Raw genomic sequence first — 16,327 nt, forward strand, 5'->3', positions numbered from 1 at the left:
TACATTTGCTTCAGCTGCAGCCTTCCATAATAACTGGCTGCTTGCTATGTGCTTAGGAAACTATATACAGAACAGGGTGTTTTTAAAACTTATCTGTGTTCGTAATTCAACTGACTAGGTCAGGAGGCTCCTATGCTTCCTGTAGGTAACAGAAACAGGCTTCTTTATGGGGAGACTTAGAAGTCCTGATGTTCCCCCCGAAAAAAAAAAAAAAAACTTTGGGTCTTTCCACTGACTCAAAGAGAGATTGGGGAGTTCTCAACTTGGATATTTAAACTGAAGGTTTTGAGTACACCTCTGAAATTCTTGATCTGTTTGTTATAACTGACTTCTGGTGATGGACAACATTCAGATGTCTGTAACACTCTGTCTTAAACATGTTACTAGGTTTTAGCAGTTTTGAAAATGCACAATCTACCTGTAGCATTTTTTGGTAGAAAGAAGATAACCGTGACTCAATTAATTTTCAAAGATATTAAAAAATATAATTGTGGGTGATATATCTGTTCGAATAGTCTTTGAATATATAAATATTGAGAAAATTTGATGGCAGACTAAAAGCCTCACAGAACTTGCCATCAGAGGAATGAGGCTCTGACAAACAACAGGCTGTTCTCTACAAATTATGTGTACTTCTTTTCTACCAAATCTGAGAGATGCATTTTCTTGTTTTTCTTGGTGCAGTGGAACAGAAAAGTGTGAAGTTTATGATGGAGAATATAAAGGCTATCCTATTAGACAGCTAGAAGTGATACATAAAGGCATGAAAGTGGAGAGAGTGAGAAAAGCTATGATACTGATAATTCCATTTTGCAACTTCTTTTACCAGTTGGAGATTGCTTTCAATCTAGATAATTCCCAGAAATTAGACAAAACCAACAGACAGTACTGCCTTTCCTAACACTGCCTAAAAAAACCACTGCAACCTCAGCACTACCCTTCAGTGCAATTATCCATACCTTTACAACCCTACTTGGAGTAATTAACGATTACCTTCGATTATAGCACTCCTGAAGACCACTCAGAAGCTTCTGCAAAATATGGCTGCCCACTTGTCCAGTGTTGAGACCAGCATCCTACTAATTTTCAAGAGCAATTCAAGGTGTCAATTTTAATAATCGAATAGAAAATGCTTTATATAATCCATTCCTAAAGGAGTATTCTTTCTTCTGTGGGCTGTAATGTGTGTAAATTTGTAAAGTGCTTTGAAATTTTTTAACATGACTGGTGCTAGCAAAAATCAAGTTAGCATTACATTATTGTCAGCTGTTTAACTGAGAAAAGTGTAAAACTGATACATTTTCTAAATATCTGAGCAATCAGACAACAGTTAAAACCATCTCATCATTGTTCATGTTTACTCATGAAAAATACATACCTGAAAAGGCAAAGAATTATACTTCCTGTAGTAAGAGCAATCAGAGATACACTGTGTCCAAGGGTGTAAATTGCCTTCACCCTTACATAGAAGTTGACCTGCACAGAAAAATATATATGCAGAAACCACTTACTGATATGTAAAATTGACAGTGAAATGATATAATTTTCCATTAAATAGCTCTGAAGGCTAAATAAATAGCATTATTTTCACTCTTTGCTCTACAGTACCTGACGATAATGTTATATCTTTATTCCAACATGTTTTTGCAATGCAACATTTAAAGCCAATTGACCTTAGTAGAAAATTCAGCCTCAGGAACTCAAAACTGAGGCACACAAGCTGGTACAATTTCAGCTGATTATCCCATGTCAATGAGGTCAAAGAAAGTATCAGATTAATCAGCTTTCATAAACATAAGCTGGGAAGAATGAGCCACAGTTTGAAAGAATGGATTATCTCTGAAAGAGGGAATCTTTCTCAGTCTTTCTGCTCTGGTGTACTTTGTAATGCATTTATACATGAGTTTAATTTTAAAGACATGTTTAAGTCTCATTAATTTCCTAATCTAAATGTTCAAATACTTTATTAAATTGTGACCCAAACAACCCTTTCCTTCTTTAGTAAAGTTATTTGTTAAAACTTGGAAAGGAAATTTTTCAACAGAGGAAAAGCAAACTGAAGTACACAGTCCACTGATTAACTGCAGTTATCTGTAAATTTACCAGCTACATATTACATTAAATCCTATTCTGAATGACAACATCAAAAAACAAAAAAAAGCTAAATATTCTCAGCATTAAGATGCTTTTTCATTTATGCCTACAACAGTCATTAGACTGACATTATTTTCCACTCAAGTTAGATAAAATATTAAAGCTGTAAAGTTTTTTACTATGTTATGAAATTAAGGATTTTAATAGCAGTGTAGAATGTTCTATGTATAACAGACAGAATTTCAATATTTAGTGCACATGGTTATATCGCTCACCTTCTTGAAAAATATTTGCAAAAAGTAGCAAGGAAGCAATACTTTTAAATATAAATAAATAAAAATAATTAAATAAAAAATATAAACAAAGACAGAAAAAGGAAAAGTAAATCACTTAATATATTTATTTTTATAGAATTTAAAAGGTCAAGTAAAGAGATAACTTTAACAATCCTGATTCATGATGAAATTAGCTGGACATTCACTTAGCAAGTATCATACAGATATGGAAAAGACTAAATGAAATGTGAAATGAAATGAAGTATCTTGCAACTGTACTATTGTAGATATGGTTAGAGGGGAAAAATAAGGGAAACACAACTGCCATAGAGCTGAAACGTATTCATAGCAACTGTCATGCTTGTTAGGAGCTAGAAGTGGTATATGAGGTGTCACAGAAAGCAGAAATCTCTTTATTTAATTAGAGAAGTCAGCTGTGATGGTCTTTTTGACAACAGTCCTGACATTTTAGTATTTTGTTTGCTTTACATAATCATTTACTGCAGAGATAAAGAAGAAAAATATGGGAGTTAATGAAGTTTTCAGTGCCATTAGAATGACCGTAAGAAAGTTCCTCCAATAAAATGCTGAATAAATATTAGTTTCAGTTATTTAAAAAAATTTTTAATTTTTTTTTTTAATTGGCCCCCCTGGGTGGTTAAAATGATAAAACTTAAAGTATTACTTTATTGCTCTCCATAAAAAGTCTGATGTATATTTGCAGAGTCCCACTGTATTCTTAGGAAATCTCTGTGGACATAAATCGTAGGCTCTATTTCACCTAGAGTCAGGTATCTACACTGCAAATACAAACATCTAAGGCAATGTGGGGGTCTCTTCATAGGGTTTTCTAGGAAGCACTTCTTGTATCTATGTAAGCAGTCAACATGGACTTCATTGGATATATTTCTACAGACAACAAGAAGCCCCGCAGTGACTAATTCAAGTGTAGCTACCCAGAGCGTACAAACGCTTACACTTAGATGGGTGCCCCAAAAAGATCCTGGTTTTCCACATGAATCCTGTGTTTGCTAAATAAGACTCTCAGTAGTCCAATGTTTCTTGAACAATGTTTCTAAAATTGTTTTCAAATGCAATTCTAAAAATATTTTTTTCCAAATTAACATAATTTCACACAATAGCAGTTCTGAAGAACTGCCCTTCAATTTCCTGTTAGAATGGCAGAATTATACTTCCCAGTTCAGCTCATTTTTGGACAGCTCTAAAATCTGTGCCTACAGACAAGCATTGCAGATCACCCCTACGCTTCTTTAATTTGGCTTCTGTCTTAGCAAAAGGAACATCAGCTAGTCTCCAGGCAATTTTCTGGGAATGGAGTGATAAACAAGTTTCTCAGCAGCAATTACAACAGTCAATGGCACCAAGAACACTGCAAATACTTGGGCACCCTCCATTTATTCAACCTGACCTGCTCTGCAAAATCATGGAAAATGGATACTCCCCTAAATGACTTAACAATTTGTCAGCCGCATGTCCCCATTAACAGTATTCTGTAAGAAAAGGAATTTTATTTCCTGACCTTGTGCACATCAGGAGTTGCAAATATAGTGTAAAGCTTAGAAATGATGCACATCAGTCCCACAATATGTTCTATTTGTTATCATCTTGTTGGCATTTGCAGACCCTATTTCTAATGAGTACGTTTCCACCAAGTGTACAAATAGAAGCCTGAATGGTCTCTAAATTTCCTAACATCCATCATGCAAGTATTGTAAATTTGAGGGACATAAGTGTCATTTGCAAAAGCAGTTGCAATAGCAAGAAATCCGTGCTGTTTAAATACTGAGTAGATTTCTTGTTCACTTTTATAGGAAAAATTGATTGGCAGAGATACACTTTTAACAGTGACAGTGAAGTTCAACATCAAATTACTGCAGAGCAGAGACAGGGGTCTCCCCAAGTATCCTAAAGTCAAGCACACACCACCAGGTAAGAACAGACACAGGGACAACTTTACACCACTCTCATCTTCTCATCCTGGGAACTACCAAGTAGCTTAACAAATCCTTACATGTTAAAGTAACCACTGGCCTCCTGTAATTGGTATTCATTAATAGCCTTCAAAAGGCAAGCACTTAAACCAGGACTTCCGATGTAAACTGTGTCCTGGCCCTTCACAGCGCCCAGTAGGAATTACGTCTTCCCTCCTATTCTGGTTTCTCATTGTGCTAGAAAATCTTAAAGCAGCTGTAAGGTCCCTTTCTGCTGCTGAGCAGCTAAAGTGTGCTATGAGTTCATTATAAGATCTGCCCCAAAGACAGTCATAGGTTTGCCTAAAGAGCAGAAATAGCTCCAAGTCAAGAAATGTGTGAGATTGACACATGCCAACTCATGCATTTGCTGTTAAACAGATGACTAAACAGACCCAACTATATACTTTCCTGTAAGTACCATGGTCTCTATACTCCAGACTTAAGATTAGTTCCCTCTGGCTAGACATTAAACTTCCTCCCATCATCTCCCTGATTCATTCAAAAACTTTCTTGTGCTGACTCTCTCACTGCTGACATTTGGGTTAGGCCTTTGTCCGGGTTTTGGCTGGGATCGAGCTATTTTCTTCATAGCAGCCTGTAGGGTGCTGTTTTGGATTTGTGATGAAAACAGTGTTGGTAACAAACCGATGGTTTAGCTATTGCTGAACAGTGCTGCCTTCTCTGCTTTTCACGCTGCCCTGCCAGCAAGTAGGCTGGGGGAGCAGAAGAGGCTGGGAGGGGACACAGCTGGGACAGCTGACCCCAACTGACCAAAGGGACATCCCACACTGTATGGTGTCATGCTCAGCAGATAAAGGTGGGGGAAGAAGAAGGAAGGGGGGGATGTTCAGAGTTATGGTGTTTGTCTTCCCAAGTCACTGTTACGTGTGATGGAGCCCTGCTTTCCTGGAGATGGCTGAACACCTGCCTGCCGATGGGAAGTGGTGAATGAATTCCCTGTTTTGTTTTCCTTGTGTGTGTGGCTTTTGCTTTACCTATTAAACTGACTTTATCTGAACCCAGAAGTTTTCTCACTTTTACCCTTCCAATTCTCTCCCCCATCCCACCGTGGGTGAGTGAGCGAGAGGCTGGGTGAGGCTGAGCTGCTGGCTGGAGTTAACCCACAACATCCTCAGACCCCTTTTTCTGCAGACCTTGTAAACAACTCTGCACAAATATGATACACAGGAATTAATAGGAAGCTGACAGTACTAGAAACATTGTTGTTTTGATGCAGGGATCCTTACAAATATTTGAATTAATAAAATACATTTAGCTTACAATAATGATATTAGCAATTTTGATTATATAATTCTGTTGCTAGTGACTACTTATCCTGTATTTACATAGAGATCAAAGAGTCCAGCAACTATAAGAAGTAATTTTAACATGCACGTTTCCTTTCAACAATAGAAAGTAGCTATTATGGAACATGTATGACATTTTTGAGAACTCATTACTCAAGTCCTTGGCTTCTACCTGACACTGAATATAACATTCATTTCTCAAAAATTAGTCATAACATCCTTTACTATTAATCCACCCAAAGGGTTTCTGTGTCTACTGCAGGGAGTGGATTTCAAAGACTATATTATGGGTATATGTCCTTATCATTCTGAGTGACTAATCCAGGCTGCAAAACACACACAAACGCAAACATACTACACATTTTACTGTCATATATAATAATTCAGTTAAGCTGTGTCAGCACTTTTACATTTAATGTCTTAAATGTCTTAAATTGCAGTCAAAAGTGTGCATTCTGCTCGTCAGTATAGAATACCTCAACTCACTGATACTCATTCTCTCCTTTCAAATACATAAAAGAAAACCAAATAGAGACTCAAGCGTCACCTTTGGTCAACACAAGTTCCACTGACATAATGAACAAACTGTACCTACTTGCCTAAATGTAGTCATCTAGTACTACTTGAGATGCCCTGGGGTATCTAAGACATCTGCATGACAGATGTGACAAAGGACCTCTTTGCTGGAATGGCAGTGGCCAGTCAAATGACACGAGATACCTATGTTTAGGCAATCACATCAAACCCTGTTTCCACACACTAGTGAATAGACACCTACATCTCAAGTAAGTATCTAACTTTAGGAATTTTTATTTGCACACTGAATTTCAGCCTTTCAGGTTTTAAAATATGTGGTAAATATGTGAATGTAAACAACCGGAAAGAATTTGATGTGGTTGAGTGTGTTGGCACAGACATGACTGAGAGACCCAAGAAATTTGTTCCAGCACCTGCTCTGATGTTCTGAACACAGCCAAGTCGGTGCCCACCAGATAAGAAAACCTGATGCATAAGGTGAAAAGTTTCACATTTGGTTTCTACTCTGAATGGGTAAGAACAAATCTCTTGTCGTCTGATCGCTTCTTCTGATGCAATTATTTGCAATTCAACAAGTTTGCTGCTTATAAAACAGTCACCACTTGTGTAATCATATAATTGTCTCATCTGTGTATTGTATTTTTATGATGTTAATAATCCTTTAAAAGGCCCAAGCATACCAGATCTAGGGATTGTATATTCTCCTTATTGTCTTGCCTTGGAAGCTTTTGTTTAGGAAATACGTAAAGTTTTTGGTGCCAAGAATATCAAATTTATATCTATGTTTAGTCTGCATTGTCTTTGCTCACTTTTTCCATATTTTTGCCCATCTTCATTTCAGAATGAATTGCACTGCTTCTACATTCTTTTCCTCCCTTCATTCTGGTCCTAGACACAGTACCTATTATACTTCCATAAATTAACACAGAATCAACTGATTTACAGACTCTAACGATCTGCAATCACCATAGTCTTTAGATGGCATGCGCTAAGATGTGTATAGGAATGATTCTGGACCAGAAGTCATTATTGGGAAATTGCAGTCAGACCAATGTTCCCATGGGAAATCCGTGATTCTGCTTATAAGTTCTGCATTGCTTCATGTCAAGAACAATTTGAACTCAATATATCTTTTCCTTCCGCTTTTCTTGGAATCCACTACACTGAGTAACAACGCTGAATTTTATCTAGTTTATGTAATTCAGTTGTGCATTTTTTCCATGTCTTGTGGAATAATTTTTTTGGGAGATCTCTATAAAGTCGATTTGAGGATAAGAAATTTTGCCTTCCTGTAAATGTTTTCCATGCCTAGGAATGCAAAGTTCCTGTTTACTTCTTCAAAACAAGTTAGAATAAAGTGCAGGACAGTACAGTAAAGAAACAGATGCACTAATAGCCACTGAATTTTGCAGGGATGAGGCCATCTGGGCTAGGTACCTAGATTGTCTTTATAACCAATGAATAGAAGTAGCACAGTGCTATTCATGTCATCCTAAGACAGGCATCTAAAATAATTTAGAAGGATAGTGAAGTAAAAACATCTACTTTTTCTTAATTAAATATGAATGGAACCTAGAGAGACTAGTGCAGATGCAGCTGACATGTCTAGAGTTAGACAACATGACTCTGCCCCAGGAGCTTGTCCACTGATTTGGTCAGCTTTCCATTAGGCAGTAAAAACGTTGCAAAACTTTGGGTTTTATGTCCATTCAGACTTTTTCCTTTATTTTATTTTTTCCATCTTGTTTTGAAGGCCAACATTTGATGTTTGGTATTTGGTTTTGCTTTTATTTGTAATTTTTCCAATTGAGGTCCAACTCTCATGGGATTTCTGATACCACAAGTCTGTTTCCTCAGTAATAATAACATGATGAAAAAATGTAACATATTCTTTTAAAACCTTTCAAATAACTACTGATGACTAGATGAAATCAATAAGGTGAGACTTATTTAGCTTAATACATGTAACAGTGGGATATAATCTTTCTAAAAGGTAGGCAACTCAACAGAATCAGTCATTGTCCCCTGAGAGAGGGGGAGTCAATGGAAGAGAACAGACTCTTCCACACTATGATCCAAGTGCTTCATTGTGGTTGTAGCAATTCAAAGAAATTAGGATGATACAATTTCCATTCAGCCTCCAAACACTTGATCTCCTTCGACTGTAGAGAAGGCATAAACTGTCTGGATTAAATGCAGATGAGTACATTGTACACTCTAGTCAGACGAAATTAATTTGAGTTGTAATTCTAGCCACACAGAAGTACATATTTTTTGCTTACTGTTCAAAAATCTCAGTTTTGTGATGTATCTGTACATTAGCAGCCATCATACTATTACTGGCAACTGCACACAGTCCTAGTGATGCCATTGTGTAACAGTGAGCATGTCTCTCAAAGTTACCAAAGACTAATGAAAAAGAACCCAGTAGTGCTTGGTACAGAGAAATTACAGGGAAGTGAGGGAGGAGGCATTTTTGAAGGGAAATTTATTAAAAGGTCTGGTGTCAAAAGCTACTGATTATGCTATGTTTTAAATACCATTTTCCCACAGAAATATATAAAAATCGGGGATTTTAATTTTGTATCGCACCATTCTTACAATATATAGAGGCTTTAATATGTACATACAGCTATGTATGCATGCACATGATGTATATTGTATAAGTCAGTTAGAAACTAAGGTAATTCAAATAAACCTAACAAATAAAATTAAAGACTAATTTCATCAATTCGGTTTACTTCAAAACCACATAGTTAAACTGCTTAAAGTTTTTAGGTAGCCAGAGTCTGAGCCTTAGTGTTTTTAATTCATTGCTATTGTGGAAATTTACATTCATTCAAAATGAGACACTGGTCAAAACGAGTTGTCATTCTCACCAGATCTAAAACGAGCACAGAGCATGTCGTGAGCACAGCTCCAATTCTAGTTACTCTAAACTGCAGATGTTATTTTTGTTCAAAATATCCTGTGCTTTTCTCTTAAAGGGTATCTTGCAGAAGACAGTGCTGCTGAACGATTTTATAGCATGCTAAAAAAACCCAGGATGTCTATTTCAAATTGGTTGTTTCTTAATAGCATCCCTATGTTGCATTTGTTTGAGGAAAAGTTTTGATAAAAACTTTAAGAGTTAAAAGCCCTTCTCTAACACATTTTTTATCTTACGATCAATGTCTTCGAGCTATGTCTCCTCTTAATATTTCACCATATAACTTGCCTTTTTGACTTGTACCCTCTATTTCCTGAGATGTGAATCTAAACTCAAATATGTAGGAGAGAGAACAATATCATCGAAAGGTATTTTTTGCCTAATGGCTTCCTTCCCTTATTTTTACTAATATAGTATACTGCACAAAGTTCTTGACTGACCTGTCTGTAATAATGCCTCCACAATTTCCTGGAGAGTTTATACCTAATTCATAACCCCTTGGTGCTCATGGTTAAGTGGACAAATTGTTCCTTTGGGGTCTGCTCTTGACTGGCCTGGCTAGACTATGATCTGCCATCATGCTGCCAAGTTAACCAGCTTTGGAGGCTGTCAGTCTGCAAAGGCATCAAATAAACAGACAAAAGGAATAACATATGAAGTAAAAAATGAGCGATGTTCTCTTAAAAATTGTTCATAAACATTCAAAGAGAAGTAAAGCAGCTTAAACGGATTTGCAGACAGTCTCAGAATTCAACACAAATTTATCTAACAGCATTTCTGAGATTATTTTTATGTGTAAGTAGTGAATTTCCAAAGTCAATAGTAAAAGCATCTGCTAAAGGGAATGGTGAATGGTCCAGAAATCCCCTGAAAGCAGTAAAGGATTCCCACTAGAGAATTTTTACTCTCCTTTTACTCCAGTTCTCTCATGCTTCAGCTATTATCAACTTGCAACTGAGATTATCTCAGTCCTTAGAAAGTATCTAATGGCTAATTCTATAGCACTGGCAAGAAACACAGGAGCCATTATATTTACATTCTCCCAAGAGTCATGCGCTCTATAAGCCATGTGTCACCTCTTGAAGCAGATGGAACTACACCACCTATATTCTCTATGTTCATGGCACTGTAAGTTGAAAGGTCCTTCACCTTGTCAGTTTTTGAAGGCATCATAAAACTCACGTATTCAAGTGGATGTAGATGCATAAATTGCATTCAACTGCGTAAACTTACCAAAATTGTCGCCATCTATAAAAAAACTTGCATGACACTGAAAATACTCCTTTAAATATTTTTCAGCCATTAGACTATATTATAAGACAGTGTTTTGCACTTTGGCATAAAGAGAGTAGCTGTGGTTCAAACAGCACTGGATTGATTGAAACACACCCAATGAAAAAGTTGGACCTGTTTCATTTTTTTATCATGCTGTATCATCTTGAAAAATCTGTCTAGATTTGATTTCAGAAAAACTCCATTGACTGAATCTTTTGAAATTGAACCTGTCTTACTTGTATCTGATTTCAGAATTCTTAAATGAAGAAAAAAACAGGTGAAACCCTGCATGAACTTTCTAACAAAGCATCAGTTGTCCAGCCACACTGATGTAACTGTGCCTCTAATTTAACCTCTAGCTATGTAGTCTGAGCTTGAGAGTAACTGTCAGGCAGCCTGGGTGTAAAATGACTCCTATCACTTCTACCCACTAGGGAGAACAGAAGAGGTTGTCTTCCTCCAGAAAAAAACACATTATTTAAAATAATGTTTTTGTCATTCTGTACACATGCATGACCCCTACAACAAATAGTCTGATTAAAATCAAAACAAGAATCCTGTGTACTTTTAGTCCAGCACAATAGCTTTCGGTGTCAGTAGGACTGAACCTATCTGCTGGCCATTCATCTGCCAAAGGGATGAACAAGAAATAACTACATGGAAGTATGTCAGGATTGAAGCTAATGAGCAGATTAGCAGTTTGACATTACCTTAATACTTGACCATGGGCATTTTGTTCAAAGTAAGTACAAGTCAATAAGAAATAATTACATAATTGAAATTATTTTATTATATGACACAGATTTTTAATTATTCTCTATTCTACACTTGAAATTGTGACTAATGAACACACTTCCTTCTCCCAGACCATTTTACTGGTCTACTATTATAATGGTAAGAAATCTTAAATGTTTTAAAATTTTCTACTGATCAAAAATTAACCCTGCTTCTCAAACTATTGGAAAGCTAAGTAACCACTGCTACATTTCAAATCCATTACATCAAAAATTATAATTATTTAAATTCAGGTGTTATGATTTTCAAAAACAAGCAAACATTTTAGATGATTAGCATGAAGCACTTCATCAGACTCCGCATCAAAGAGGATGCAATCATACTGCTACTTAAATATTCTGTATAAGCATAAACAGAAATGTCTTAATTTGCCTGTAAGACCTTTACAACCCTTAGTGACTCAACAAAAAAATTGGCACGTGGTGTTCTGAAGTTATATGTTTATTAAATATCTATACAACCTCCATAAAGACAAAGAATTAAATTCTGCATTGTGTTGTGGTAGTTGAAAACCAGAAATTAATTTAGACTTAGTTATTGACTTAGTTATAGCTACTAAATACTACTCTGCCACTGTATTTTACATAGTACCATTTAGAAACAAGCTCTTTATATTGTATTGCTGCAAAAGAAACAGGCAAAGAAATACCAAATCTGATAGCACGTAAAAATCAATGTCTTTTATGCAAAATGGGCATATCCTATTTCTTATTTACTATTCTGTGTGAACCATAATTAGCCAGTTCTCAATTAAACTTTAGCTTTAACCTGTGAACTTAATAAAAAATGTACAAGATTGGCAGGAGTAAAATGAGTTTAAAGAAGGTATGGAATGACCAAAACAGAATTTAAATCTAAATTATACTTACATTTTTAAAAGATTTTAACACAGGATAAATATCAAAATCCCATCTAGTTTTTGTAACTGTATTCAAAGTTTAAACTGATTCGAGTCATGCATATGAAATTGAAACGCCATTATGAAATTGAAATGACATGAAATTTTCTGCAAGACTAACAAATACAGTGCTTGTGCAACAGTAATAAGAACAGCTGGCCTCTGCAAAATATTCACATGACTATCTGAGCAACACTGATTCCAAAACTGAAATCCAACAACTTACTTTTAAATTTTTGAGGAAAATATTCAAATCACAACTACTAAACTAAACTCAATAGGTGGTTAGGCACAGCAAAAATCATTGGCTTATGATTTTCATAACAATATTATGGAAACATTTACAGAATCTGTAGCTGCTTTCTAGACTATAAAGATCTAATCCTAAAATGTTTCATCTTTTTTTTTTTTTTTTTTTTTTGTGGCTACCTAATGTTAACATGTTTTAAAAGGGTACAAAAACCCACAAAAATTGGATTAATACAAGTCTGTGTAATTAGTGTTATCTTCAATACACCTTTTTGTAAAATCTGTTCTTCCGCACACTTGTGTTTTGTTTTCTTAGAACAGACACCTTTTTCGACTAATGTTTCCTTTAGTTTCATGTTATTTTTATTAAGTTCAGGAGACAGAAGTCTTGTGTTTATTTACAGAATAGACATAGCACAGAAGTTTCCTAGGCAAAGTTGACAGCTACCCATTGGATCTTTCTACATCAGCCTTGGTTTGGAAGGACCTCTAGGGGTGAGAGGATAATTCAGTGCTGAAGAACAAACCACTCTGAAGAAAGTTTAGGCCTTGATTCTTTGTCCAAAGGAGTTTTGCTATTGACCTGAAGTCACCCTTAACGTAAAAGAAAAACCCACACCTCTTTATTCATTTAACCAGAAGTATAACTGGTTATTACTGAAGTATTTACAATCATTACCATTCCAAGTGACTCTTCATTTTGTTTATTCTGCGGGCCAGTATATTTCTGTAATACTGTATGTAAGAGTCTAATATTCACAGATATGATTACTTACAACTTATTAAAATTTGTGGTCTTACATTTTTATGATACATGTGTCAGAGTACATTCCATAATATCTAAATAGTCATACTAGAAGAACAAATCGGAAAACCTTAAACTCTACAAACAATGTAAAATCAAAACTGAGTCTAGCAAATGAATTCAGTACTTTAGAAATACTGAAATGAGCAAATGCAAATAGAAGTTGAATAAAGAGCCCTAGTTCTTTCCTTTTGCAAAATTAACTTCAACAACACAGTAGTAATTTCTAAAATTTTGTAGTAATTACTTATAAGCAAACAAATATACACTGAGATAAACAGATAGATTACATGTTATGGACAATTTACTTTTTTCTTATCAGGTACTTCTACATATTTTGTAATGGTGCAGAGAAAAATAGAATTTAGCAAAAATATATGTAATAAAATTGGTATTCCTCATGGTATGTAATAATCTGTATGCAAGTAATTAATGCTACCCCTTTTCCGACATGTTTCTCCTTCAATTCACCTTAAGCCTAAACATCACCCAAAAAAGATGAGACCATCATTGCCTTAAGTAATAACAGTTGCTTCATTAATTTTAATTATGTCAGTAAGAGTATCTTCTTATTCAAAGTTCCCTAACCATAGTGGGAGAGATGACAACTTTATAAATGCATAAACCTCCATATTTTCCTGTGTAAATGTGTACCAGCCTATGTGTATCCGTGAATGTGAACATTCTCACTGCATACTGGTATTCTGCAGTGTCTTTGGACAGAGTGAAATTAATAAATTAAATTCCCACTGTGCTCTACAAGAGAGAATATCAGGTTATATTCAGGCCTAGCCCTTCTCACTTGAAGTCAATGGAAGATGTTGCTATTTATTTTAAGGAATAGTGGTATCTTAATCACATCTCATGGAAAAGGTCATGAAAAATGCAGAATGTAATGCAAATAAATATAACATGACTTACAGGCACACAGAAAAAGCATTGGTAGATGGCTGCCCTGTACTGCATTTTGTTGAGAGTGAAGGATTCAGTTTAGGCTCAATACAAACAATCCATTAGTCCAGTGCAATGACCCACTTCACAGACAGTAGTAACGCATCTGTTTTCTAAAGGTAGTTACAGGCATTCAAGACAGTGTTTGTGTCAGTCCTGACCTCACTGCCTTGACTCCGCTTGTCTTGGCTGGTGTATCTGTATTGCATAGTGGCTAGCACACCCAGGATTTTCTCTCTGACAGCAGCCTCAGAGCGAATGCTTCAGGAAACTGGCCAAATAGGGAAATACTACTTCCATAGATGATGCTTCTCCTTATGCACAAGCTACAACAGTATCACCACATTTAACAGACCTGAGGATCTTTCTCTCCATTAATTTGTCTTTGTATGACCCTATGCATTCAAATCACATAGCCTGTAACTTGTGTATACTGGGGGGTTTTGTGTGATCTAATAAATCTCAGGCCAATTCATGCTAAAATTAGACAAAGCTGTATTAACTGACCCAGTCATTATTTTAAATAAAGTGGACATCTTTCAGTCCTTTACATTCACCAGGCACCTTGTCATGTATTAATAATGCTGACAGAGAGTTGAATACCCTCTGAAGACAGCTAGGACACATCTCTAGCTTGTTCAGTCTAGATAGAAGATGTCAAAATATGTCAAGGAAATGTTGCAGTGAGGCTTGGGTTGGGTTAACACACCCTGAGGTGTATTTCTAGCATGGTCAAATCAAGCTACTCATTTTGTCATTGTGCTACCATGAGCCCAACAGAAATAAAAAAGGAAAGGGAAAAAAAAAAAAAAAAGAAGAGAAACATTTGAATTACTGAGATGAACCTAAATCTTGATCTTGAATGTTAGCAGCAACCAATTTACTTATAGGAAAGAGACTGGAAGTATAAAATAAAGGTTTAGATCTACAATTGGATGTGATAACAACATACAGATAGTTTGTTCAGACACTGTCACACTTGTCAAACTGGTCCCTGATAAATACAGGTAGAAGCACTAAAGAATACTAATATCTAACATAAAATAAAACATTCAATTTAAGGGTGCTGTATGAGGAACTTCTAGTTAATTTCAAAATGTTAGGCAAACCATTTCTTTTTATAGTATACCTACTAGTATACCATTTGACATGGTATATTGACAAAATTGAACATTTTAACTCTCAGTAAAATCAATGCAAACTGTGGAAGCAGACAAGTTCTTTCAGCAGATAAATAACAGATGACATGCTTGTGGTATTTTTAAATAAGCTTTCTCATTTCAGTGCATTTTCAGCATAAAAATTTTGTATCTATTAATAAATGTCCTGTTCAGTATTTGCTCACTGATCTCTATAAAGCCTTCTCTAGAATGTTCAAAACTGCCTAAAATAGATGCATATCTGGAGAGATATATATGTCTGGGTGTATGCATATATAGATATAAATAAATATAAAACATGTATAGAAATAAGTTCCTTTTGAAGTAAAGACACAAGTCCGTATCCTAAAAGACAGCAAAAAACAAAGAATAAATAATTAATTTGATCTATAATGGAAAGTCATTCATCAGTGAAGATGCAGGCACCAAACTCACATCAAAGACAGTTTCTATCTTCTCCTTTAACACTGTCTTCAGAGAAAGCATACTGAAGAAAACTTGAGACTTACCATAAGAAAAGTATTTTGCCACCTTCCCTAAAACATGATCTCTTTAGTAACTGTAACTTTGAGGGCAACCTCATACATTATCCGCAAAGCATATTGTTGCATAACATTTTTGTGTCCAAAGTATTTTGTATCCAGATACTTAGGATTTCATTTTTAGATCTTTTTGTTGAAATTCTAGGTCAAATATAAATGAACTATACTGATTTACGTTGAGTAAAGATTTTTTATTTTGAGGTGCTATCATTGAGCACTAAGATCTGAATTCAAGAAAACAATACTTAATTAAGTATTTTCTCACTACTTGAAATGTTATTTTTTGTTAATTTGAATTTTTAAGTCTTGACCGATTTTCACTCCACATGATAACGTCTGGGTTGAATGACAGTGTTTTAAAATGGCTGTTCTAGCAGCAATGCATGTGTGTTCCCAAGCTGTCAGATGATACCGATGTTTTAGAATGTGTCTTCAAAAAAGTTGGGAAAAACAACATATTCTATCCATCTTCTTTATTATCTATTTTCAACTACAGTAATGGCTGGGCTTTTAAAT

The 16,327-nt window shown here is 35.4% G+C and overlaps 1 protein-coding gene across 2 annotated transcripts in view; it reads right to left on the bottom strand.

Moving 5' to 3' along the window:
* Positions 1-16,327, bottom strand: part of VIPR2 (vasoactive intestinal peptide receptor 2) — a 62,768-nt gene that overhangs the window by 24,475 nt on the left and 21,966 nt on the right. For both annotated transcript variants that reach the window (XM_074831749.1, XM_074831739.1), the window contains exon 5: positions 1,379-1,476. In XM_074831749.1, coding sequence (XP_074687850.1) covers positions 1,379-1,476 — 98 coding nt within the window. The remainder of the gene's footprint in view (positions 1-1,378; positions 1,477-16,327) is intronic.

This window comes from Strix aluco, chromosome 1, assembly GCF_031877795.1.
Source record: "Strix aluco isolate bStrAlu1 chromosome 1, bStrAlu1.hap1, whole genome shotgun sequence".
In the NCBI taxonomy this organism is placed as follows: domain Eukaryota; kingdom Metazoa; phylum Chordata; class Aves; order Strigiformes; family Strigidae; genus Strix; species Strix aluco.